At 39.9% G+C, this 27302-nt stretch overlaps 1 protein-coding gene and 1 long non-coding RNA gene across 2 annotated transcripts in view; one reads left to right on the top strand and one right to left on the bottom strand.

The window, feature by feature from the left end:
• Positions 1–667: 667 nt before the first annotated feature.
• FBLN5 (fibulin 5) overlaps positions 668–27302 on the bottom strand; it is a 46177-nt gene continuing 19542 nt past the window's right edge. The window contains exons 5-11 of the mRNA XM_040068830.2: positions 14254–14376; positions 10982–11098; positions 9927–10046; positions 7092–7214; positions 6425–6551; positions 3312–3507; positions 668–1524 (exon numbers count right to left, since the gene is read on the bottom strand). Of these exons, the coding sequence (XP_039924764.1) occupies positions 1363–1524; positions 3312–3507; positions 6425–6551; positions 7092–7214; positions 9927–10046; positions 10982–11098; positions 14254–14376 (968 nt within the window). The 3' untranslated portion in view covers positions 668–1362. The remainder of the gene's footprint in view (positions 1525–3311; positions 3508–6424; positions 6552–7091; positions 7215–9926; positions 10047–10981; positions 11099–14253; positions 14377–27302) is intronic.
• LOC120754811 (uncharacterized) lies at positions 13137–14609 on the top strand. The gene is made up of 3 exons (XR_005701575.2): positions 13137–13452; positions 13604–13659; positions 13736–14609. It is a non-coding gene; the product is annotated as an uncharacterized LOC120754811 (long non-coding RNA).

Here is a 27302-nt window from a genome sequence, read left to right as displayed (position 1 = left end):
AGGAAAGACCAAAAGAATTGGGTTTGTTTAGACTAGAGAAGAACAGTCTGAGGGGAGACATGACAACAGTCTTCAGACACGTTACACTGCTGCAAAGGGGAAGATAAACTGTTCTCAATTTCTACTGGAAGTAGGCTAAAAAGCAACAGATTACAATGGAGATTCAGATTAGACTTCAGAAAAAACTTTCTATTGGTTACAGCAGTTATACCTGAGAAGACAAGGCCCATGGAAACTGTGGGATCCCATTATTTGAGATTGGGGTACTGGTGTAGTCCAGTCTGCCTTGCAGTGGAAGCACGGGTAAGACTGGTCCTAGTCCTTTTCAGCTATTTCCTCCCATGTTAGAAGTGTAGGAGAGAGACTGCAAGTGAAAAAAACAATTCATATTTTCTGAAGGAATTTGGACAGGTCTGACCTGAGTGGTCTTTGAACAGGAGATTAATTGCAGCCATAACTACAGAGTTAGCATTACTACCTTGTGGTCATTACAAATCGTTTGCAACTATCACACTGGGAAAACAGGGAAAAATAAGATTTTGATTTTTATCTGCTCTAAAGTCCCTACTTATGCTGGACACTATTCTGGCAGTGGAGTTCTGTATCAAAGATGTTGAGTGTAAATGAGCATAAAATTCTAAATGTTGTAAAACACACCATCCAGTGATAGATTTCTATGAACTCTGTTATATAGAAAGATTTAATACAGAAAGGAACCCAAACATGTGACGCTTTGTCAGAAAGCAAAAGATTACATAGTACAACATGTTTTTTGGAATGAATTTACAATGAATTTTAACTATAAAATAGAATGAAAAAAGAACCAGGTGAAACTAAGACAAATGCAGGGTGAATTGAAACAAAGTGCCTGACTGATAATTCCAGAGATAATTTGGAGTGAAAATTGGGACTTCTGAGGTCCCTTGTTTCAATAGGTGGGGGTTTTTGCTTCTGCTTGTTTGTCTGCTTTTCATTTATAGTGAAAAAAAAAATTAAAGAAGGCAAGATTGCAAAAGCCAGCTTTTTCCTCAGTTTTTTTGGTGCTTTGTGCTAAGCAGCCTTGGAGCTACAAGGGTTCACAGTCTTTCACATAGATTCATGCCCTAGAAGTGTTTACAGTGAGAAGAAGAGTCCTTAAAATACATGACCACATAAAGAATCATACGGGATCTTCAGCTGTTTGCATCCTGGTTGGGACCGTGCATGGAGAGGTCTCCCAGCTCAGACAGGCATAGGTCACGGGGTCTCTGGAAACAGTGATTTGGTCTGGAGCTGCTATAGGTACTGGCTTTTGAGGAGAGAGTTCTGCAGAGGAGGAACTGTCTCTTTTGGCTTAATGTTTCCAGGGCACAAACTCGAGGTTTAGAAGGAGTATTGTGATACGAATATCCTCAGCCGGATGACAGAGCTTCCTCTGAAGTTGATGACGGTGTTGACAGTGATCATTTCCAAGTCCAACTCAATAGTACGGGGCCCCTTCACGGGGCGGGTCATCACCAGAGTGGCACTGATTGGTCCTGTTTGCTGTGCATAAAACAAGAGAAAGCAAGTGAGATTGCTAGAACTAGTTCTTCAAAACTACTGTCTCACTACATTCTTCAAGCAGCCAAAACAGGTCTGTTTTTCTGTTTCATTGTTTGAAACCACTGCGACTGATGGGACAGAGTTTCATTTCAGCATTTGGCTTCTTTTCAGTGTGGACTATCACCTTCTACAGTTTGTAAAGCTTTTGGGAGCCCTGCACATTAAAGTAGCTATTGAACATAGACATGCTATTGCCTAAAAAAGAAAAAAAGATGAAAACATGGAGTTAAGGCATAGGATACCTTTTTGTTTGTTTGTTTGGTTTGTTGGTTGAGGTACTCTTTAGTTTGATGTGAAGGACAGTGTTACTGTGAAGCAGGGGACACCCAGAAGAGGTTTTGTTAACAGAACCTGGAGAACAGGTATTCCCATGTGAATGGGGTCTGGGTTTGAGGTACATTGTCTATGTTAATGGCACAAACCTTACCCTCCAAAGAGAATTTTGAATATGAAATGGCGCTTCAGAAAACCAGTCCTTTATTAAATGTAAGCAGACCTTTGCAATACCTAACCAGAACAGTGGATTATGTGCATTTAAAATCAGAGCTGCTGATGTTAAAACCAACTGCAGTTTGTTTTCACCAGGAACTTACATAGATGTAGTGGGTCCTGTTTTACCTTTCCCGTTTTACCTCAAAAGTGGGTGCTTGTTACCTTTGATCAGAGAAGGCTGACATAGCCTTGAAGAAGTGCTGAGCATGCCTGGACTGTGCCAGGCTGGGTCCTGGTGCCTCAGCACCTGCTAGATCGGACCACATGAGGGGAAATGGTCAGTGGGATCAGTAATGACTGCAACAGGAAAGTTCTTGTGAGATGTAAATGGTTGTAACAGGACCGCTTGTAAATTCAGGATTTTGAAACATTTTCCTTTCCTTACAGTGGGAATCAGAGGTTCTTGTGAGAAATGTGTCCTGGAACCTATCCTACTACCCATGTCTCTGAGGGATGGGAATCTTCAGCAGCCACAGAACAGGACTTGATGTGAATGTCAGAGCCAGGTTTTGTCTGGGGCTGAAAATCAACCTCCTGAATGTCACTGTCCCTCGTGGACGTGCCCCATTCTCTGCAGACACTCCTGTAATCTCTTCATGTCAGTACTGTGGCAAAGATGACTGGGGAATAAAGAGATCTTCTGAGGAAAACAAGTTAAAAAACCCAGCGTCTACATAAAATGTGTGTTCTCAGTGAAAAAATTTCATAACAAATGAAAACAAAAAACCCAGAAAGTCAATTGTTGGCATAAAGGGGTGGGGTTTTTCTTTCTTTTTTGTTGTTGTTGTTGGTGGTGGTGTGGGTTTGTTTGGTTTTTTTTTGTTTGTTTGTTTTGTTTTCATGTTTTTCAATTTCCAATTAAGAGTTTAATAAAATAGACAAGAAACTTTGAATCTTTTGGTGACAATTGTTGATTGTCCATCAAATAAGAAACAGTTTGGCACAATAGTTTCTCTTGAGCTTGGGAGACCTGAGCTATTATTAGACATGGGTACAGCCCTGGGCTTTCCTAAACCTACTGCCTCATAGGAGAAGCATGTTTGCTTTGGGTAGATTACTCCCCTGAGAGATCCAGCAGTTCCTGCAGATCAGCACACTGCTCTGCATGTCTGTATGTAACAAATGCCTCCAACTGAAGGTTTAAGTGATAGTCATGAAAAGCTCAGTTGTGCCATCAGGACATTCCGCTAACAACAAGATACTCCATGTTTTCTCCCAGTGAGCACTGGACTTACCCTCATGTAGAATTCCCTGCCCTCGTTCCCTGATTTGATTTGGAAGATGTAATAGGCTCCAGGGTAGCGAGTTGTTGCTTGCATCTGAAAAATGTCCGAAGGCACAGACCTCCCAGACACCATATCCATCACTCTGTACAGGATGGTGAAGGGCTGATCTCTGCACCCAGGGTTTTCAGCTGGACACATGCAGCGGCTGATTGTCAGAGATAGAATTGTCATCAGGGGTTACAAATTGTTGTAATATTGGATTCTTTATATGCTAATATAGATGCATAAAGAAATAAACAAATAATGTAGTTGATCAGCTAAAAGAATCAATGAAACTTGTAATGAATTTTCTCACTTTTAACATTCTCTGTGTTGCTATTGGCCAAAATACCTTGGCATTCTCCTTAGATCGCTCAAAAATGTGAACTTTCTTTGAAGCAACCCTGCAGGTGTAGAATACTCAGTACATGTTTGTTCTGATAGTAATTTGAACTGTCCCCAAAATATTAGTAGATCATTTCACCGATAGTACTACATAAATGGTAGTGATTTTTGTTTCACCATATTTTGTATACTACATAGGAACATACAGTAGACATTCTGGATCAAACCAAAGCTCTTTTTTCTCTTTTTTCCACCCCTCTGAATCTATTGTATACAATTTCCATGGTTTTTAGAAACATTTTAACCCTATGCTATCAACATCAAATGCAGAGCCTTAAGGAAGAAGAGGATAGCAAGCCAAGCATACGACACTTCCACCAACAGTCTCCAATAGTTTATGACACAGGGAATCCTTGAAACAAGAATTTCTTCTTCGCATTTATCAGCTATTAATGCATTTCTTATCCATCAGCTTTTCCAGCTTCCCACATGAATGTTTGGCATCCACAGGCCCCTGTGGCCAGGAGCTCCACAGCCCCCTTCATCTATCTTTGCCTGACCTCTTTCTAACATTATCTGATGCTCCCAGGTGCTCTACTGAAAGCAGAGCAGCCATTCGAGCCCTGCTCATCCTCCTCACCCATCTCGGGGCTTCATATTTGACCCTGTTCATGGCTGAAGTGCTCTAACTTGGCTGTTCTTCACAAGAAAGCTATTCCATACTTTTGATCATCCTTATTGTTTTTATGAATTTTATGAATTATGAATTGTTTTTATGAACTTTATCCAGTTATACTTCTTTTGACAGGAGGGGAAGGAACTGTACAGTCTTAAAGATGTGGTAAACAATAGCATGTGCTCCAAGAATATTCTCTACCTATTAACACTTGAAATTCAGATTGCTTTTTTGACCTTTAGTGAGTACTGCAGATCATGGAACTAGAACTCTCAAATCTCAGTTTGCATGGATTATGATCAAATCAGTGGTCCTTACTTAATCTGTGAATTTGTGATTTTCTTTTTACTTTAAATTCATCTACACTGAATTTTATCTGCCATTTTTATTGCACACTCATTGAGGCTTATTCTGCAATATTTTTCTACCCACTCTTTTACCTACTGTCTTCAGACACTGTTGCAGACTTTGCCCATGTTGTGGTTTATTCTTTTTCCTGGATTGCTTATGATGGACCAAGTAGGTCTAGTTCAGACCTCTGCAGGACTTCAATGGGAAAGTTGATAATTTAATACTATGCTCTGTTTAATTTTTATCTTTCTGCCACTTATTCTTCTGTTCCAGGGACTTTTCTCTGTTACTTACGACTGCTTAATTTCCATAATAACTATGTGAGGGTCTTTTCAGAAGCCTTTGGAAATGCAAACTGACTGCATCAGTCCATGTGCCCTAGCCACATGCTGCTGATTTCTTCAGAGAACTCTAAGAAAGTTGTATGGGAGGATATCCCTTTAGAAAAGCCATATTGGGGGAAATGACTGTGCAAGGGTCTTTTTGACTATTTTTTCAATAACCTCCGCTACTGACATCAATTTCAGACAGTGCACCTGTCATGTCCCCCATCAAGAGGCTCCTGGCAGTACGAACACCCAATTCCTTCCACAGAAAACACAGATGCAAGGAATTCACTTAGCTTTTATACTGACCACTTCTAGACATATGTCACAAATTAAGTGCAGTCCCATCTACACATGAGTCAAAGCCACCAAACACAAAGCTCAGAGATCAAGAGTTCTGGTGCAAGCTGCTCTGCAAGGACTCTGTAGTTGGGTTCTGGGGAATTTAGATGCAGAGGATTCAGTTATTTCAAATTCCAGTTTAAGACTCTATCACCAAGGTAGGAAAACACAGAACTAGACAAACACTATGCCCTAGTAAAGAAAGCAATGTGAATACTTTAATAAATTCTCAAGGAAATAAGCTAATTATTAATCTCTTGCCTTTCTATAAAATATATTAGTCTACCAAGCAATTCCAGGTTATTTGGTTTAGTGCAAACACTGTGGATGAAATACTGTGGACTGCAGTATATCGAGATCTGTCTGGAAATGGAACATTTTGAGGCCCAGCAAATACATACAAAAAATGTAAAAGAAACAGGCTATTTCTAGAAAAGTAGGGTTTATTGTTAACTTGCTCAAATGATTCCCAGTTGAGACAGTAACAGTGCTATCAGCCCCATCCAGACATACCCAATTTCTGGGCAAGGTGGATCAGTCTGTGAACTATTCAGAACTTCTAACCTTTAAGCACTAAGAAACTACTTGTATCCTGCTCTAACTATCATCTAATATTTTAAAGTAATTCCCAGGCATAAACTAGTTACCATTTGCAGAAAATATTCATACTAATAAAAAGGTTGCATTTGAGCATGTATGAAGTCAGTTAGTAATGTAAGTAAATGTCTCTTATTACATCAAAGCCTTGCTGTTTTTTCAGCTGCTATCTGTTTTTCCAGTCTAACTTCACATACATCTGAGTATGATACCATATCATATATCAGATCAGATCATATATCACACCTGGTGATCTGGTAAGGAAGTGCAATTTATTTTTTTTATAAAGCTTACCAGTGGTAAATGTAGCAATAGCATGTTTGTATAGCTTTAGATGGACTTCGTGGCTGTGTTGTAAAATTGTAGCTTATTTGGTTTACTTTAGACACAACTCTCACAGACAGGATTTGCTTTTGTGGCGGTGGGTATGTGGGTACGTTACTCACTTCTCATTAATCTGGAGATAAGGCTCCTCACATCGTACTGGGTCTAAACATTTATATTCTCCTGGGATATTGAAGCATGTTTGCTGTGAAGTGCAGGTGAAGTTTCTTATTTCACATTCATTGATATCTAAAACACAAGGAAGGAGAGAATGGCTAAAGCAGGGAAATATGTACAAGATACCATGCCTACAAACTGGTTTCCATTTTAAAGAATTACCCCAAAATTCATAAAACTCTTGCCCTGTGACAAGTGGCCTTTTTTATAGCTGTACCCTGTTTTAAGATCAGTTTTTACTCCATTGATTTCTGCTTATCAGAGTGCTCCCACATGATAAATGCTGCAAAAAAAAAAAAAAAGGAATTGGCTGCTCAAATTCTCTGACCTTAGAGAATGGGAAAAGTAGACATGTATAGCAGAGGGGAGAGCATTTGAGGTCTCTCCTGTGTAGCTGTTTCCTAGCCAATAAAGTCTTAAAACAACACACCAATTCACCTCAGCAGGAATATTCATGTGATGACATTCTTACCAGAATTGCATAATTGGGCCCCTAAGAGTATTTCACTGTGCAATGCCAAGACCGAGCATCTCAATTCTTGAAAACCTCTTTCTAGACACAGGATCTATTTTCTGGCCCCCGGGGGTTTTTAATCAGTGCAGGAATGTTACCTTGGCAACTTCTACTGTCGTCAAGCAAGTTATAGCCCGAAGGACAGGTACAGTAGTAAGAACCAGGCCCGTTCACACACTCGTGCTGGCAGAGGAACTCTGAGAAGCTGCATTCATCCATGTCTGCAGTGGTGAAACAAAGTTTAGTGTCTGTGCCTTTACTGTCAAAAGAGCAGTCCTGCAGGCAGGTGGCCATCCAGACTACCTGCCCATTACCTCAGCTGGAGGCTGGCACTCTCCAGCTTCCCAGAACTCTGCAGCAACCTGACAAAATGTTATACAACAAGTTCTTGGTTAAACACATTTTTTCCTAAGGAAACCAGAGCTGCTGCTGAACACAATGTATGGCTTCTATTTATTTATTTTTCTTTTCTAATACCTGTCACCAGTTGGCCTTGTTTTCATTTCTGTTTTACGTCAGAGAAGGAGATACTCTGACAACAAAGCTTCAACTGTAATTTAAAAGGAAAGACTTGGCAGTAGCTTTCTTCCCCCCACACCTTTTTTTTTTTTTCCTTTTTTCCTTTTTATTTGGAGTGCAAGCTTCACTTTCCCAGAGCCACATGTGTACCAGCAGAACTCCTGCATCCAGCCTTGTCTGTTTTATGTTTCTTAGCCTCTAGTCAGTTACTTCCAAGTCATTCCAACAAGACTACAAGAGCACATCCCAGCCTGGGTCAGACATACTGGAAGGCCCAGCTCTCTCCCAGGAAGCTAGGCAATCTGTCAAATATCCGATTGAACGCAGAAACTGTGCTCTTTCCCCCTGCACTCATGAACTGACCAGTCATTGTGTCAGTCTGCAGGACTGTGCTCAAGTGAGAGAGACGAACTTCAGAGCTGCACATGGAGGCATGGCTGACCGAGGAGGAAAACACATGCAAAGGCACTAGGCTGAGGGAGGCTGCCACTAATCATTTCCTTATTTCCCCGTTCAGGGGAAGAGAGAAACAAAGGCCAGAGCCCCAGCCAGGAACTCCCAAGTTCTTACTCCCAGCTCTGGCATGTTGACTCTCCCAGGCAAATCACTTTTACTCTTCAGACTGAATTTCCCTTTCTTCTAAATTGGGCTCAGTCCATTTATCCACTTCTGGTGTTTTGTGCAGATGGATTGGAAAGTATTTGAAGACCAAATATATCCAAGTGGCTTTAGGGCTGAAATCAGATTATCCAAACTGAGATGAAAGGAACTCTGCACCTACATAGTCCTGGTTTTGTGTGAGTTTCCCGAGTGAGTTCAGTGAAATAAACATCTTCCTGAAAATACATGGACCCAGGGCTGACTCCATAAAGTGACCGAAACATCAGCCACCCTCTGGCATCCTAGCCCAGACCTCCAGCATACTGGGTTCATATAACTGGTGCTTGGCTGCTGTCAGGTGCTGAGGGACGTAGAGCCCCTAGGGTCCTACATGTTTGCTGTTGAGCCCACAGTGTTCCTAAACACTCCAGGCATTCCGCTGAATATGTGCAGACAACAGGATGGTTGTCATTTCAGAGCACATGTAATGCAGAAGACTTCTGTGATTAGAAAATGATGATGTTGGGAAAACCAGGTTGAAATCTCTGCCTCTCTCCTTGAATCAGGGCAAGAATGCCTCCCATGTGAATGCTGGATGTCTCATAAGAGTGTCCTCCTGACCAAGCATTCCCTTTGCAAGCCTCAGATGTTCAGTGGTTGCTGTGAAGTGGAAGAAGCTCGTACAGAGAAACTTGACTTGCTTTGTCAAATATTTTCTCGCACAAGATTGTCAGGAAGAAGATTTCCTGCTCAGTATCTGGATGGTGGAAAGACCTTTTTGCTAGCTTAGCTCTCAGATATGGATGAAGCTCAAGCACCACCTTATTGGTCATTGCAATGAACTTATCTGGTTCAGATCCCCAGGTAGCTCAGGAGGTGAACACAAAATAAAAACATTCAGGAGTCTAACTTAGAATAAGAAAATTCATCAGAAAGTAGAACACTAAGTTAGGTGTTGCAGCCTAAGTGTTTAATTCTTAAGACCCTTTAGATATTTAATATTTGCTCTTTCCCTTATAACAAGGAGATTTGCAGGAAAAATATCTTGGGAAACACTAATCATGTACACTGCATCTCACATGTCTTCTCTCTCAGAAACAGCATGTTACATCTGTTTACTGTAAATTAAAAATCAAGGATTTTCCAGTGCATTTTTCCTTCCAAGAAATATTGGCTGAATTCTCTAATTTTATCAGGCTGATGGAACAATAAGCAAAGAAATAAGTTTTGCCTTCAATCAAAATAAAATACAAACAAAAAACAGAGAGGAAAAATTACAGTGACATAAGCACAATTTATTCTGCTGTGAGCTGAACAGGTCAGCAATAACTCTACTAAGAAATCATATATTGTTTCTGAAGTGAAGCCAGGGCCATACAGGGGAAACTGGGGAAAGTTTCAGGCAGAAGTGAGCAGTCATTAAGAGCAATGCATGCACTCAAGAGACAAATGGAAAAGTGCTTTACATAAAGTATTTCTTTAATCATGGAAGAATGTTCTAGGACTATCTCTACTTGCTCTAATAAAGCTTCCTGTTCAGCATTACAAAGTGCTTTCTTATGTTTTGCTGTTACCTTGGAGCTTTTGAATATTTAGTCTATTTCTTTAAAACAATTTGTGGCCGTCCTCCACTGAGCTTTTCTGGGTATTTGCTGAGTCCTTTAGCTGGAAAGAACATCATATGAGTTGCACCTATCCTGATGCTACCGTGGACCAAGGAAAAAAACTTTTTAAAAGGTATGTACAAAACAACACCTTTGAAAAAGTAAACATAAAAGAATTAAAGAAACCAAACCAGTGAATAAGATAGTTACCACTGCAGTTAACTCCATCAGCTTCCAGTTCATAGCCAGGCTCACAGCGGCAGAGGAAAGAGCCGTAGGTGTTGACGCAGGTCTGAGTGCAAGGGTTTTCACTTGTACATTCATTCACATCTATGGGAAACCAATGCCAAATTCATCAGTGACTTCTCCCCAAACTCCATTTTCATTTGTTTTATTGCAGAGCATTTCAAAGAGATTAGCTGCACAGTGAGAACACTCTGTTCTGAAAAAATATAACCAAGTCAGTGTTGTTTATTTGGATTCAGGTTGATGCCTGGGGATAGCATGTGGGAAACACAACGTGTGCAAGTGAACCATTTTGGGAAAGTCTTCAATAAAAAAATAACATGGAAGGTGGGGATGAATTTTTTATTACAAATGTTTCTGTCCTTATCCTGCAATTTGAAAACCATTGAATCAATATTGTCATAATAGACCTGAGAAAAAATGCAGCAGAATTTTCCTGAGAAAGATAATGCAATGATGAGGGGTCCTTATAGAAACCTCAGGCTAAGGCAAAAGCAGTATTTTTTGCCTTGTAGGACATTAACAACTTCTGGACATCGTTAGCACAGACCTTCTCCTGCAGCATATGGGAATATGCTCACTGCTTTCCTAGGGAGACTGTGAAGAGGTCGTGTTGACTTTGAGGTAGCACATCATAGCAAATGGTGGTCTAATGCTTAGTACTCCAGTCTGGATCTTGGGAGACTCTGATTTACTGATCTGACAAAGGTTTCCTGTCTTACCTAGGTCACATAACCTCAGATTTTAATAATAAACTCAGTGCCTGAACACGTGGTAATTCCACTCCAGTGAGCAAATTGAGGTTTGGGCCTCTGTGCATATTTTCCCGGTACACCTGTCATTTTACACCTGAACCCCTTTGAGTTACTGTGAAACTACAGAAATATCTGTCTGACAAACCTGTGAACATTTTCAAAAGCAATGCTGGGAAGGTTACCTTTGTTCTAAGAACGAAGCAGGCTATAAGGGTGTGGCTGAGGGGGGATCAAGGATTTCAGCCATGTGTACCATACACGTACCTTGGCACGATCTGCCGTCGTCATTGAGGGTAAAGCCTGGGTTGCACGTACAGGAGTAGGAACCGGGCACGTTGGCACACAGCTGCTGGCAGTAGCCGTAGCGACATTCATCTATGTCTGTGGGTGGCAAGGATGGAAAGCAGAGTGATCTGCATTTTCCCATGAGATAAAAAGCGGCAAACACACTGAGCCGACAGTACCGATAACACAGAAGGAACCCAGCACACTGCTCATGGAAGTAACAGCCAAACTTCCAGGCATTCAGACGTGGAGTTAAAGTTGAAATATACCTCTCTCCAGTAGAATGTGGTAATGTGGTTTTATCCACATCTGACACCCACCAGTGTGTCTGATGAATTGACTGTCCTTGCTGTAATCTTCAGTTTAAATCAGGCAGCCCAGTTTGCTCCTTTAAGCAGCTCCCTCAAAGGATACCTGACAGCTGGCACAGGCTGCCAGCACAACCACAGCCAACATTGCAGCAAAATTTTGGCAGAATCAAAACAGAAAACTTCTTTGCCTACACATATACCAAAGCTGCTCACTGGAACAGCAGTGATTGTTATTACAGACTTCTTTTCTTGGTGAGGATATTTTTGAAAGATTTTCTTTCCAAAGAGTCACATATCCTTTTTGTATGAATTTTTAACTGACAAATTACAGACTGTAGAAACAGTTAATTTAATGCCAAAATAACAGTTTGGGCTGAATTGCAGCATTAGCAATGCATGTAACTGAGTGCTATGAGCAAGAAAATGCTCTAAAATATGTAAGATGGTAAGTGCTGGAAGATTTTTGCTTCAGAACTAAAAACTAAAATGAAACACCTGGAACAGTTGTCCTTTCAAAGCCGTAACCTTTCCTTTGGTATCAACTGGCTTTTTATTTATGGAGATTTTTTTTTTTAAAGGGCTGCTTTAAAGCTAAATTAATGCAATAGAAATTATTATATGCAGTCAGCAAGATAATCTAGAGGCCAGGTCAGTGGTGGTGAGTACACCAGCAGCAGGCTTCACCAAATCCTGCAAAAATAACACAGGTTTTAAGTAAATTAATACCTCATTGCACTGACAAATGCTTTGTCTTTTGCAGAACTGTTATCTCAAGAGTGCTACATTTTGATGATTAGGACTTCTACAGGGCTGCTTCTTGTGGATAGGTCATGTGGGTACTGCTGCACTGGCTCCTCAGTGTAAACTTTACAGGATAATTGCAACAGATAGAAGTGTAGGTTTTGTAATTGTGATTTACTATTGGTAATTGCTAATTGGTAATTCCACTGAATTCCACTGCACTACTAACAGTGCACCAAAAAAATCTGACTCTAAACCCTAACTTGGCCCTCTGGTTACAGTAAATATTCCTTTACTGCTTTATGGCAACAAAAATCATTTCTCCAAAGCCAGTGTAAAGTATGGGAAACTGAGATTTCTTTGAAATTTAGGGAAAAATATAACAACTCTAAACACAATTTACTTTTCCCTTTTTGCATTCCTTGCAATAATCCACGCCATGAATACTTAAATAGGGCAATACTGGGACATTATTCCCTATTTTAAATAGCATAAGCAGGTACTCAAATCTTCAATGCAGCCATTTCAGTTCTCTGCTATAACCATCAAGCAGAAGAGTATTTTAGATCTATGTCCAAATCCTGAATGCTGCACACAACCCTTTCATTTGACCTGCAGCGGGGAGAAGTACATGGGTAACAGACAGGTGATGCAGAGCAGACTCCGCCTTCCTTCCCTCCCTCATCCCTACCCTATCACATATGCCTATATATTCCCCAGCAAAAGCTTTTTTTTTTTTTTTTCCCCATGAGAAGTTGATTTATCATAGATTAAGGAGCAGAGGCCTTGGAGACTTCTTATCTGAGGGGAACTACAAGACAGTGACTCCCTGAAGTGGCTATGGCTGCACAGACCCCAGCTCGGACAGGGCTCAGCCTGGTGCATGCCAGGAGAACTACACAGCAGCTGTTTGCAGTAGTTAGGAAAGCAGCCATGAATTGTGGGAGAACAGACAGTGATAGTGCTGAAGGCACTCTTGCTCCTAATGTGTTGCAGCTGTGTTAATTACCAAAGAGTGGGAACAGCTATGGGTGATAAAAGAGTGAGTGAGGTGGTGGAGTGGTCAGTTAGTTGGAGTCTGCGGCCGTGCTGTGACGAGGAAGGGACAAGAAACAGTGAGTTGGAAATGTAAAAAGAAGGTGAGACAGAGTCAGAGATATGTGGGATTGTTCACAGGACTGCAACTTAGCAAAGGTATGGAAGACTTTTTAAATAACATGGGACTGCAATGTAGAGAAGTATTTTAGGTAATGAGGTGCTGATGCTTGAAGCCCCCTGAATTTTTTAAAGAAGCACTCTTGAATGCTGTGGCCATCTCAACGACGACAAAGAATGAGTCCTTCACAGAATTCCTACTTGGGAGGAGAAAGCTGGAAAATAACTAGAGATGCTCCAGGGGTGAGTGGGCATGGAAAACCCATTCTCCTTCTCGTGGAGTGAGATGGGATGGTCCAGCTCTGCAAAGCTGGCACCAAACAGCCTGCACTGCAGGGAAAAAACTAGTAATGGGCAAATTATCTTTAAAAAAAATCTGTATGCTGATTTCTAGGTCCTACCTGTGTACCTAAAATTAATGTCTACATCATCATCCCACGAGCACATCAAGTAAGGGGAAAGGGCTGGAGGGGAGGTGGAAGTTTTGTTTTCCTGTGCTGTTTGTTGAGCAATGTTTTTTCAACAGGACTAAGCTAAAAGGATGAACAGGACATTGCTTCAAGGAAAATAATAAAGTTGAAATAAAACTGCATGGAAGATTGTGAAATGGCACCAGTTCAGAGATAATTTTTTTCTCACCCCCAAACAAAAGAATTGGTTGACTAAGGATTTACTGTCAGTCTCATTTCTTGGTATCAAATACGGATCCCTTCAGGTTCACACTGTCACAGTAAGGAAAGCACAGGTCTGTTTGGGCAAAAGTCTTTATGCACACATGTTTGCAATTGATCTTACGTGAAAGGGAATCCTTCAGTCTGGGAATATGAAAAGCCCATTTATTATGCTGTTATGATGCTAATCATAAGGCATTTACATCTACAGCTTTGTTCCATGAGGGACTCTCTGCCAAACATCACATTGGCACTTACAGAGACAAAAGACAATTTCCACATAGCTGGAGGTTTAACTGTGCACGTGACGAAAGTGCTTAGTGACATAATTTCAGGGAGTAACTGGTACACGTGTATCACATGAGGATTTTACCTAAACACTGGCCTTCTAACAGCCAGTAGCCTTCAGTGCAGGAGCAGGTATAGCCCCCCTCAGTATTTATGCAGATCTGAGTGGGGTTACACTGGTGAGAATCTGAAGCGCATTCATCCACATCTGCAACAAAGAAATACAGAAGGAAAATGTTAAAAATAGCAACAACAAAAGATCTTACATATTGTACAGTGTGTACACTGCCTCTGTGCAAGGAATCAGAATTCGGATGAGTAGAGACAATGGCCGTAACCTGAAGGAAAATTCACAAAAATAAATGTCTGAGGGCAGTGAGAACTGAGGATGCACATCAAATCTCTCATTTTTGCAGGTGACCCAGTGTTCCAGTTTTTCTTCTCAAGAAAAGTCTTTAATTATCTCAAACTTTTTTGTTTTGTCCATGTTTGCTATGTCACTGAGCTGGGATTTCCATGCTACGGCGCAGTGTTCAGTCTTAGGGAGAGGCTACTGAAAGGGTTATGCAACCCCACTGAAAAATGGGGGATTTTGAGATATGTACAAACAACTCAAGAGACAAAAAAAAAAAAGAGAAAAATTACTTCCTACCCCCACCAATGCAAACCATCTCAATGTAATTTTTCAGACAGAAAGTTCAACCAAAAATCAACCTGTACCTGACCAAAAAATGTATACTTCCCTGGAATCAATTTCCTGACAATAATACTATTTTCTTTTAATTTTCCCCCCCAATCTTTATTTAGTTTAATGTATTTGGGTTTTTATTACAACCCCTTAGGGTGTTTTTGTTTTTGGTTATTCCCCACCCCCCCCACCCCCCCCCCCCCCCCTTTTTTTTTTTTTTTTCCCCCCAAAGGAGGTAAATAGCATTCCTACATTTATATAAGCCAGGACCCTGGAACACAACTGATTAAAAATGCCTTTCAGAGTCAGAAGTTCATTTTGAATCACTTGCTCAATATCTACCCTGATGTTTCAGGCATCAGGTTTACCTCTAGATGTCAGAAATGGAAATGCCAAAAGATAAATTGTGTCACTTTCCCAGCCAACCTAAATTTCTATGTTTTATTTATTGATACCTAAACTATTTTTTATTCCAGCATACTGTGTGCTGGCCTTTGCTGAAGCACTATGTCATCCTAGCAATCCTACTCCCTTGATCCTCCCCCGGTTCTTATTAACCCAGACTTTGTTAGGTCATGACTGAAAGTACCTCACCAATGCCCTGGGTTGGAGCAGGCAGCAGAATTTCATCTCTGTATCTGCCCCCGAAGCAGCAAGCACAGCCAGTCAGCTGTACAATCCTAGCAGGCATGAAACAACTGATTCAGTCTACCACAGCAGCATATCTAACATGTCCAGATATATAAAAAAATACATACATATTATACTTATGGAGAGAGTCTAGAGTTCTTATCTTGCCAACATCTGTAGTGGAGCAATTTATGGTGAGTCAAAGCTGGTAAGATAACAAGAGGGGCACAATTAGAGGTAATTAACTCTGTCAGAAATCGGTTCCCATGTATTTATTGGCCAGATGAAGGCTGGCAAAATGGTGGGGGAAATGGGCAAAGGGTAAGATAACAAGTCTAGACTATATAGGTCCATAAATATGTTGTTCAGTTCAGCAATTGCTTCTGCGATTGGGCTGAAAAATCTGGATCCTCCCTCCATAGCATATCACACATAATTGTTGCATCTGAACAGAGATTTTATCTAACCATAAATTTAATAACAATGACACTAATGTTTTCTAAATGAAAAAGCTTTCTATTTGTCATGCTTGCTTATTGTTTTAGGAGTGGTACCTTGGGATCTGGCCAATTCTGCTTTTTCTAGTCTGCACTAAGCTTAAAAAGATTTTAATTTTCCATGTTCCCTGCTTCCAGTAATATTAATAGGTGAAGCAAAGTGAAAACAAAATGAGGGTCATGGTCTCGTCAAATATGGTTGCAAGACTGTTTGAAGACAACAGATCCTCTGCTCTTCTGTGGTGCATTTTTCTTGCAGGGGTACAATGTCTTTCACTTAAAGCAACAGGTGGCTACAGGATTGGTTTTGTTCCCAAGTCATCCTTGTAGCAGTTGCTTGAGCTCCACTCCAGAGAAGTAAGACATTGATCCTCTTCCATTTGCTTTATAACAAGCAGATTTATTTGCTTACTCCCAATCTTCATCTTTTGTGGTGGTATTGGAAGCATATTTCCATTGGAATGCAACACTTTTTACAATGGAGGCCTCCTGTGGACTTTCTGCCAGAAAACCTGATGATCCTGAAGTTGTCTATGCAGAACACCTTGACCTCTCACACTTTGCACTGAATAGTACCTTGGTGACTTCACGAAAGAAGTTTTATGCAACCAACAGGTATAAACATCTTTACTGGTAGCAGCAAATATTTTTGGTTGGGTCTGAGTGCACACACCCAGTTCTGTATTTCATGTCTGGCATTTTCTAAGACTGCCCCTTACTATGAGGTGCCATTAAACTCTGATTGACCCAGCCAATACAATTAAATAAAGTATTTTTGGCAAGCAGCCTTCACAGTTGAAACAGGTAGTATAATCCCAGGCTGTCTGCCCCAGATTATCCATATTATATAGGCTCACTACGTGAGAGCAGATATTTGCACACTGAAAAAAATATTGGTGCTACAACTGGCCAGACATTAGGTATCTTTTTGAAGCATATCAGGAGCATATGGGAGACACAGAGTGTCCTGCCCAGCCTATTTACACAGTGCAGCATACCGTAAGAGCAGATGTGGTTGGTAAAGTCAAAACTAGACATTTTGGCAGGGAATTGAAAAAAAAAACAACCCCAAACATTCCCAGATTATTTCTACTGGGGATACAACTAGCCATAGAACTTCAAGAGATTGCCTGTAGTGAATAGACATAGAAGTTATATCAAAACACTTCCAGGGCATTATTGTTTGAATGGAAAATTGCAAGAGGTTGCAAGTGGAACATGACAATCCATCAATAAAGCATGAATAATTTCTTTGTCTGGTTGCACAGCTTATTTCTGTCCTATTCAAGCATAAATCTTAGATGTCTTCATGCTCTGGGACTTCAAAGCCCATTTGTGCTACCTCTGCCTCTGTGATGGGTCATACACAATACTCGAGCAAAACTGTGATGGTAATTGTATATGATAATAGATTTTCAATAGTTTTGTAGGTTCAAAGCAGATAAGAGAAATTCAGAGATTAAAAAACTGTAAGGCCTACTCAATGCAAGGATAGCACATGTGGCTGAGAAATCCTTGAGGTGCATTTTTCTGAAGTTTGGAAGAGTGTGTCTGATGCAGCACAACTTGTGTCACAGCATTCACCATGGACAGAAATACTGCAATGAATTGTCATCTGAGCCCCAAAGTAAAGCCTAATTAGCTGCAGAGCAGAAGACTTATTAAAGAGGAGCATACTAGCAAGAAACCCTAGAAACTCCACTGCCCTCATTCAAGATGTCAAAAAATTGTGATATTTTATGATCTCAGCATCAGTGTCATGCAAACATCAGATGCTGTCACCCATCACTGATAATCCAAGGATGGTTTTCATTATACCAAACCTGCTTTTAGTATCTTTCATCACCAAGATCCTTAGAAAATCTTATCTGCATCTAAACAAAAAGTCTTTAATAACAGCTACTGTTAAGGAACACCTTGTGTGATTTTGGCTAGATGACTCAGTACATGGCAAAAAAGAATTGCCATGAGGGGGACTGGGAAGGAAATACAAATTAGATCTGTCCCCAGTGAAGACAGACTAAAGTATCTGGTGGTTAGTGTGCGGGACAAGAAGCCAGCACAGGTACACTGACCACACTGTAGCTCATGGGCTGAGAATTTTATCTTTTGGGAACTCTTCCTTGTTTTTCATCTTCCATCATCCTGCTTCCTATTTGAAAACATGGATTACAAAATCCATAAAAATCCATTATCTCTGCCACAATCCAGTCTCCCTCACTGTTTAGCACCTAAAACTCTTTAGGACAGGGCTTGCCCTCTTACAGACAAAACCTGTTCACAGTAAGTGTATTTTTATTTGATGCCTTCCAGTCCTAATACAAGTCAAACTGGATGACAAAACCCTGCAATATCCCACTTGGTGATAAATACCAGTGCACCTGGATTTTAATGAGGAAACTCAAGACTGAGGAACTAAAGGACAAGCATTGGACCATTTAACAAAACAGAAACAGGAGCATGTCTTGTAGCCTCTCATGTACAACTTGCTCCTATTAATATTTCAAGATACAACATTTTCAGAAATTTTATGCATATTCATTGGCTAGCGAGATCTAAAATAAAATATTAACCGTCATTCTGAAAGCATTATGTTCTACTAGAGGACCTCAGAAGCATCAAAGTTTCTTTCAGCTAAATTCTGTGGTACTCAGAATGTTGCTGTTCTACTCTTATCTTGCATGGAACCTCAAAGATTCCAGTAGTTACTGAAGCATGAAGAGATTTTTTGATGTAGTCCATGGCAAATTAAAAGAGTTATTTGGCTTTCATACCTCTTCTTACCCTTACAGACAGGACTGTCAGTATTGCTGTGAAATTGCATATGGAAAAAGTGAGGATGTTAAATGTCATACCTAATAATTTTGAACAAATTCAGATTTTCCCAAATGACTCGTGACTCTGGGTGACTCCTTAGAGAGAACAGTTGTTCAGCACTTTCTAAGCACACTATAGAACCAAGGCAGGATATATGGATCACTGTTCAAAACTTCTCTCGCCAAGGAATGCTTGGCCAAAGCCGTCTCTAGTTGTTTCAGCTCTTGATTATCCTGCGGTGTGCTATTAAATTAGTGGTCATCTATATCCTCTCCCCCATCCTTTCAGTTGTTGCATTCACTTCTCTTATCCATTTTTCCAGTTGCTGTATTCACATTATTGCTCCCACAGCTAATTCTAAAGGCAGAAGTTTGGGCAGGACTCCAGACAAATTAAAATCTGACTTGAAGTGGGAATGATTCACTTTGTTACTTCGGAGATGACTACTGAGAGCAACCACATGGCCCATCTAGACCACTGCTCTCTGCCTCCTAAGAAATATCACCTACAATGAGCAGAGCCTCATGGCTCCAAGCAATGAGTTTTAAAAATCTCTGGGTTACTTACAGAATGAGAGAATAGGTAGATGCCATCTCCATATCGATTTGTAAGGAAATGTGCTGCAGGAGCCACAGCCTGAACACTCCAAAATTAACCACATCCCTCTCTCTTAGATCAGTGTGTTTGCCTTAAAAAATTATGGCTGTGGTGGTTTGGTTTAGCAGTTCTGGGGTGTGATGTTGTCTTTACTTGACATTTTGACAAGAGGTGAGGTGGCTGGGGCAATGGGATTTCATTTGGAGATTGCAAGGGTGGAGAAAGTTTTTTTTTGCATTTCTGGCTGCCTGCCTGCCTTTTGTAGGATGTGATGTGCTGATGCTTTGTTTTTATTGGTACAGATTGTATTTTTAATGGATGGCAGGATGCCTGATAGATATCATTTACAATGACAAAATAAATACATGAACTAATTGTATTTAGCATGCAAATTACTGGCTTTGTGTTTTATTATCTGTAAAAGCTAATATTAATGGATATTAGTGGATTCTTCAGAATTTAGCCACATCACAGAACAATGAATGAAAATTTTAATTCATGGCTCACAAATTAAAGAAAAAATAAATTATTTAAAAGCCATGCATGCACAAAAATTGGGGCAACATATTATTATAGAAAGGAAACCTAGATATGAAGTTGCAGCACAACACTACATCTCACCAGTGAGGCTAATTCTTATCAGGAGGTCTTTTTTTGGTACTGACTCATGTCTACCAAGAATGCAGGACTGAGACTACTCTTATTTGTATCAATAATATTGCAAGAAATCACAGCATAAAAAGAGAACCAAAACTCTAATCCATTGCATTAAGACCAGACATATCTTATACTTCTCAAACCAAAGAGACTAAGACTAGGAGTTCAATAATCTCAAGAGAGAATTATAAATGTGGAATTCTGAGGATCTGGTTTTGGCCACGTTTTCCACATTTGTGATAAAATGCAGAGGATCACAAGCTGGTGGAGTTAAGAACTAAAATGTCAAATGAACTCTTCTATGAAAGTATTTTGCTAAGTATGGTGGGCAGGTTTGAAAGTGCTTTTCAAGATAGACAAATGCAAGGTCATATATCAAGAGTAAAAGTGTAGGTCAAAAAAATAACTCTGGGGTTGTTATAGATAATCACTTGAACATGAACTTACCCTGACATCATGTTGCTGAAAAGACAAGTATAACCATGAGAACACTGAGTAAACACAGACATTTGTTCTTTCCACTGTACATTGCACTAGTGCAATAATTACTGAAATGCATTTCTGGTCTCAACACTTCAAAAACTGATATAGCAAAGAGATACCCAAGACATTCCAAAGAGTTATTCCAAGCCACAAAAATTTATCTTAGAGCAAGATAATGCTCTATTTAGTAATCTAGTATTTAAGAAAAGATTATTTGCCCATAATCTGTAAGCATCTTCATGGAAACTATGTTCTTATCTGGAGATGGTCACTAAAGATAAAGCAAAAGACAATGAGATACAATTCAGTGTTTAGAAGACAAATTCAAAATAAAAATTAAATACATGCTTTAGTGCTTCTGATTAAACATCTGAAAAACATAATAAAGCACATGGTAGATGGTGCATGAAATCTCAAAGTTTCCAGTAGTTACTAAAGCAGAATTACTGACATAGTCAGTGACAAATTAAAAGAATTATCTCACTTTCAAACCTCTTCTTACACTTACAGATAGGACTGTGAGTTTTTCTGTGAAATTACATATGAAAAAAATCAGGATGTTAAAGATTGTTCCTGTATTTTAGGGCCTTATATCTCAACAGTATTTATTCTTTCAAACAAGCAGTAGCAAAAAAATGTGTCTTCAAAACACCATTTGGTGGGTAAGGTTCTGTGTCCTGGGTTACAAAAAATACAAATTACGTGGTCAAAGTGGTGTCTTAAAATATTCACTGAATAATTTAACACCTTTCAATGTTTAGTTATTTTTATCTATATCCATACCCATCAACCTGAGATTTTCTGTTTGTCTTACCTCATTTCCCATTTCCTAGGCCATTAGGAAATCTAACTGAGTCAGTAAAAGTACTGAAAATGGGGATAGGAATTTGCAAAGTTCTTCCAAATGTTTTTTTCCATTGCAAATATTTAAATGTGAGCACATGCATTTTTAAATTTTTTTTATTTGTTCCTTAATCAATAAAACTGATTTTTAGTGAAAGAAAATGTACCTCTAATGCTTTTAGTAACTTCAGAAATATGTGGTAAACATAGAAAATATTACTAACATTTTTGTGCTACATGTTAAGTCACCAGCCTAAATATGTTGGGCATGCCAACAACCTTCCTTTCAGTACATACAGAGTGATTACTTCTTTATGAAGGATGAACCAAATAAAAGAGGAAGAATCCAAGCTATTACCACAGACAATTTGTTGAATCAAAGAGCTTCAAGAGGCTTAAACTGCAGGTTAGAGGATGTGGTCATGCAGGAAGTAGTAAATTTTTCAGCAATCTAAGTAACTTTACGAGGTGGATAGCCATGGGAAGAAGCCAGCAGACAACAGGAAAAGGAGCAGAGGTTTTTAGGAATTGGAAGCACCTGTCCTCTGGAAGGTATGGCTCAAAAATTGTAAGCAAAGACATTGCCTTTCTTCTTCTCAGAAAAAAAAAAGATTGTGCATAAACAGGATTTTATGCATTAAAGAACACATTAAAGAAGGAAACAAAGTCCTTAAGATCAACTCATCAGGTCAGAGAGTTTTCAGAGCCCTTCAGGTAGGAAAATATTTTCTTGACAAAGAGCTACTTTTAAGGAGAAAAAAATTAATCTTATTACTTAAGAGCATGCGGTTAAATACCACATGACAGAGTAAATGCACAGAGTGGAATGTTTACCAAGGAGTCCTAAGGAGATGATTTGCACCTGCCCCAAGAGGAACAAAGGAGACTATTGTCCTTCAGTCCATCCACTGGTGTTGAAAGTGGTGGGATCTGTGACTGTGCTTGTCCCTCCACAGGCGTGGTCTGTGCTTGGGGCACTGCGACTGTTCCACTCCCTCCATGGCAGCTCCTTTCCCAGCTGGCTGACAATGGAATAACAGCACTAGCAGAGAGCTGTCATGGAAGGATGTGGGCTTATCATCTCTGAGCTAGAACCATGCTCTTGGAGACTAGGACAATTAGAAGTGAAACTTTGCTTGGACTCTGTGATGAAGGGAGAAGCCAATGTGGACAGCAGATTTCCAAGACGCTATGCTTTTGGCAATGTGTGCCGTTTCACAGATGGACTGTTACATTTTGTTCTCTTTGGAACGTATTTAGCATGCATTACTTCCTTTCTTAAGTAATGAATTCTGATAATCATGCTACAAATTTTTCTTGGTCACTGTGGTAGCTATGGCTGTGTTTCCTTCTTTTGGTGAGCCATTGACAAAAGTGGGTATGTTTTTGCCATGATTATTTGAGAGCCACTAGCACCATGGGGTTCAACACAGTAATACTGAAGATTAATTTGACAGTTGTGAGAGCACAGGTCTTGCAGACTTGAAAACGTTTGCCATGGAATATATTCTTCCCCTTTTTACAAGGAGGTGTGGGTGATTTTGGGGCCCTATGTCTTTATTTTATTCTGTCTGTGTTTTAGTCCCACTGTTTTACTGTCACAACCCCAGGAGCTAACCCGGCTCTTAAGATTCAGCGTTCTGGAAGAGAGGCTTGAAGCTGACAGCTCGTTCCAGAATCTCTGTCTGCTCAAACACTAAAGCTCATTCAGTCATTTATAACCCTCAGGGCTCCATTTTAAAATAATACAAAGATTGGATGTCTGTTTTTTATAGGCATAATTGCAGGCCAGGACTAAACATCCGAGCTCAGTAACATGTGTATCAGTTCCAAGATTACTTGGAACTGAGCACTTTCCCCAATCTTCTCCCCCACTCCTTATTTGGACACTGAAAAATAATTTCCTCAGTAGTAGATTTTTACTCAGTGAAATCACATGTTTTCTCAAAACTTTTTTTTTCTCAAGATAATTACATTTGATAAGAAAAAGGAAGAAATAACAATGCCACATTCCTAAAGTGCAGACTGAAGCCAAATTCAAACTGCTGCTGTGTGGGGTCAGTGTTTTTTCCAAGGACAACTGACCCCGCTGAGCTTGGACACAATCCAAGATCAACTCCCTAAACACCTGTTTAATTGCATATTTCACTGTCTGAGGACTGGCCATTGATCGCTGAATTGATTTTCTATATGCATCCCATATGCGTTAGGTTATTGGCTGATGGCTAAACAAGGATTAAAGTGGGTTTTTTCACACAGAGGGTCAGTCTGGAAATGGATACTAAGTAAGTGTGAGGCATGAATCTGTAATTCTGCTCCCTCTGACTGGTATGAAAATTGCTCAACATGTGTCACAGGTTCTAGGTCTCCTGCCAGCTATCTGAGCCTTTCCTTAGTGAGAGCACTTTTCACATTACTCAAAGATGATAAACAACAACTAAACTGTGAAGGACTTTGCTCTTTGAACACGGTCCTAGTCCTGCTTTTGTGGCTGAGATTTACAGGACAGACATACAAATAACTGCACAGCAATGGGACTAAAGGGCCAGCAGCCTCTCCCCTTTGTGCTCAGAACAGACCTGTGTGTAGTTCATACACTCGGCATCACCTGCATGAGCACAGATCTTCACTCTTACCAATTCCCAGCCCTCCCTGTTGGTACAAGATCACAGCCACTTGTGTGGACTACTCCTGGTCCCATGAGAGCTTTTACACAAATGCACAATCATTATGCTGACTCTGGGATAAAAAATAAGACAAGCTACTAATTTCAACCAAGAGCTTTGCTTAAAGATGGAAACTCCATGGACTGCAGCATAAATGTATTCTCTTGATTCATGATTTCCTGTTGCAAGATTCTGCACATCTTATGAAATGCATGATCAGTGCATGTGATTTGGGAATCTCAGCTATTTCCCTACTGCACTTATTCTATGCCAAATAGCTGCAGTATAGCAGAACAAGAATGACCCAAGTACCCTGCTGAAGTGGACACATTACCTTTCCACTGATGACACTGAACCTGTTGAATTAGGAGGTACAAAGAAGATTTTGCTCAAGATGGTTTTATCTTCATAATCAAGAAATATATTTTTTCAGCTGAATAAATGAAGTGTTATTGTGGTTTCTTAAAATTACCTATTTTGTAAGACCACATGCTACTCTGTGATCTGCTGGTAGGGTGGTAATAGAAGCCAGTGAGCTTTTACTGAGAATTCTCCCAGCTGCTTGGAGGTTACCTAAGTAGCACTTTCTATTGCAATGGAAACAAAAAATATGCAGTCAGAGCCAGGAAATGCACACTCAGAAATAAGAAAAAAGATCCTTACAGTCACCAGTTTGTTGCATGATATGATATAGTCTCATGCAAGAATCCCTAGAGAAGGCTTATAAAATTTTACAGAAGAGGAGTAGAACCATTAATAGTGAAGAAGTGAATTTTCTATGGCTGAATTGTATATTTTCTCTGCAATACTATAGGTTCATTTAAAAAGACCCTGAAAGAAAGAATATATCAAAAATATAGGCATTTAAAGCATTATTTATAAAGCTTTTAAACATATCGGTTAAATGCTATTGGCTTCTCCTCCAACAAATTTTTTCAAAGACTTTTCTGTTAGAGTACAGAACATGAGAGAACTAAAAGCAGAGAACTGCTATTCCCACTTTTGTTCCCTGGGGAGCTTTGAGAAATCTCAAGCACAAATAGTCCAGCCAGCTGGTTTAGCCAATTGGTGGTCAGTTTACATTTCCTCTAATAAGTGAACTTCTTGACCGTACATTTTAACTGAGTCATTAAGAGCTCCTTTTCCAAGTGTTTTGGCAGGCTAGAGAGGTCTGGGACTGTGAATAAACCACAATAACTAGTAAAGAAGAGAACAGTCCGACTTTTAATACGGCAGAAGAAATTGATCCAAATGGATCCAGAAATTAAAGCCACAGTGAAAACAAAGGAATACAAATATCCACCTGCAGGTTATAACAGAAACTTTTATTGGAAGAGCTGCTTCTTCCATTAAAATGCAGCCACTTTGGATGTGCAGCATCAAGCATATTGTGCAAACAACTGAAAATACAAGTCAGACTCTAGGTGAGCAATACGTACATACTCATAGAGATAATTCACTATGAATGCTGTAATCGCTCTCACAGGATAACTTGAAGTCTTCAATATATATGAAAAAAAGACAACAAGGGATCTCTACAATGGGATATCATGATAGAGGTCCCTTGTATGGGATTTGTCACTTGCTGATTTCTCATAAAAGCTTCAGCAATAATCACTTGCATCTCATTCAGTAAAGGGCTGGATGCAAAACCGCTTGGCTTGAGCATGCAAGGAGGCACCAGCTGGCGGTAGATTGCCTCAAGTCACTAGAAACTGTGTCACAAACACACATATAATGGTCACTTTGACTTTCTCCAAGAGGCTAACACCTTACTCCCTCAACCTAGCCATTAAAACCAGAGAAAATAGCCTGACATGCAGAATGTGTTCATATAGTGAAGCAGAAACAATTACTAGAAATGTAGGATTTTTTTCCTCCGTTTTTAAGTGAAATGAATCTTCAGTTTCATGGAGAGAAAATTCAGTCAAAACAATCCAGATCAAGACTTCTGTTTTATGCCATGATCAATACAGAGGAAGAAGATCTGCCCTTATCTCAATTGATTTACTGATTGACAGGTGGGGGACTCTTGCAAATGTTAGGTAACTTTTATTAGGAATTTTCTTTGATGAAGTTTCTAAGCCTCACATCTTGTTCTGTGTGGGAGTTTTGCAGCCATCTAGAACCTGTCATGGTCCTGCTGAAAACTGGCAGTTCTTGGGGCTAAACAAAACTTAACTTTCTGCCTCTAAAGGGTCAGCACATCTCCTTTAAGATCTTGCTATATCAGAATATCACAAATCTAGAAAATTGCTGTCTTAATTTAGGCCCTACAGGTAACTGAAAGGGGTGAGAGAGAGAGAGAGAGAGGGGGGGGGGGAGAGAGAGAGGGAGTGAAAAAGCCCTCGGAGATGAAACACCTCTTTTTCCAGGGAGCCATGAACTGAGAGTAAGGAGAGCAGGAAAACTGCCAGTAGACATCCACATCACACACTAATTGGAACAAAGTAAACCTCCCATATCCACACAGTTTTCATTTATCCAGGACAGTTTGCAACTCAGTTGGCTGGCGGCAATTTTTGGAACATTGCAAGAAAATGTGGTTCAAGCATTATAAAGCAGTGAATGCCAAATCTGAGTTAAAGCCAGTTATTTGAGCAGGGCTTATAGGCATTTTCCAATGATCACCACCACTGAAATAAATAAATAGATGGCTTGCTATGTATACACTCAGAGGGGAATGTTGCCCAACATTCATAGCTCTTTGCTATTAAGAGTAATGAGGACACAGCTGTCTGAGTCTGGAAGCCAGTATTTGCAGAGATTTTTCTTCTCCACTGGCTTTCTTCCACCACCCATTCTTTGCTTATAAAAGAGCCCAAAAGGTCCTAACATTTATACAAGAATTACCTTGGCTTTGTTGCGCTTTTGAGATTGTTATAAAGCATGCTGACACATGGATGGATTTGAAACTCAGATGAAATATGAAAAACAAATTTCTCCCCTGATAAGGTCCCCGATGCCCTTAGTTCCAAGCATAACACTCTCTTTTGTCAATCATGACTGGAGCTCCTGGAGCAGCTGGCAGGAGTTGCTGCCATGAACAGAGATCTGAAGGTCTCCCTTCTTAAAAAGGACTTCAAATTCTCACTGCAGACCCTGGGGTTGTAATGTGAGTTTTGAATTACACTTCACTGGTCAGCACTACAGAGCCTCCAAAGCAAATGCAAAAGCACCCCACTCCATTCAAAGATCTTACAGCACTTTAAAATCAGTGCTAAACCCCATAACCTATGTGACAAAGAGAATATCA

Source organism: Hirundo rustica, chromosome 6 (assembly GCF_015227805.2).
Source record: "Hirundo rustica isolate bHirRus1 chromosome 6, bHirRus1.pri.v3, whole genome shotgun sequence".
NCBI classification, from domain to species: Eukaryota; Metazoa; Chordata; class Aves; order Passeriformes; family Hirundinidae; genus Hirundo; species Hirundo rustica.
Note: the sequence above shows the minus strand (reverse complement) of the source record. Positions and strands in the feature narration are given on the sequence as shown.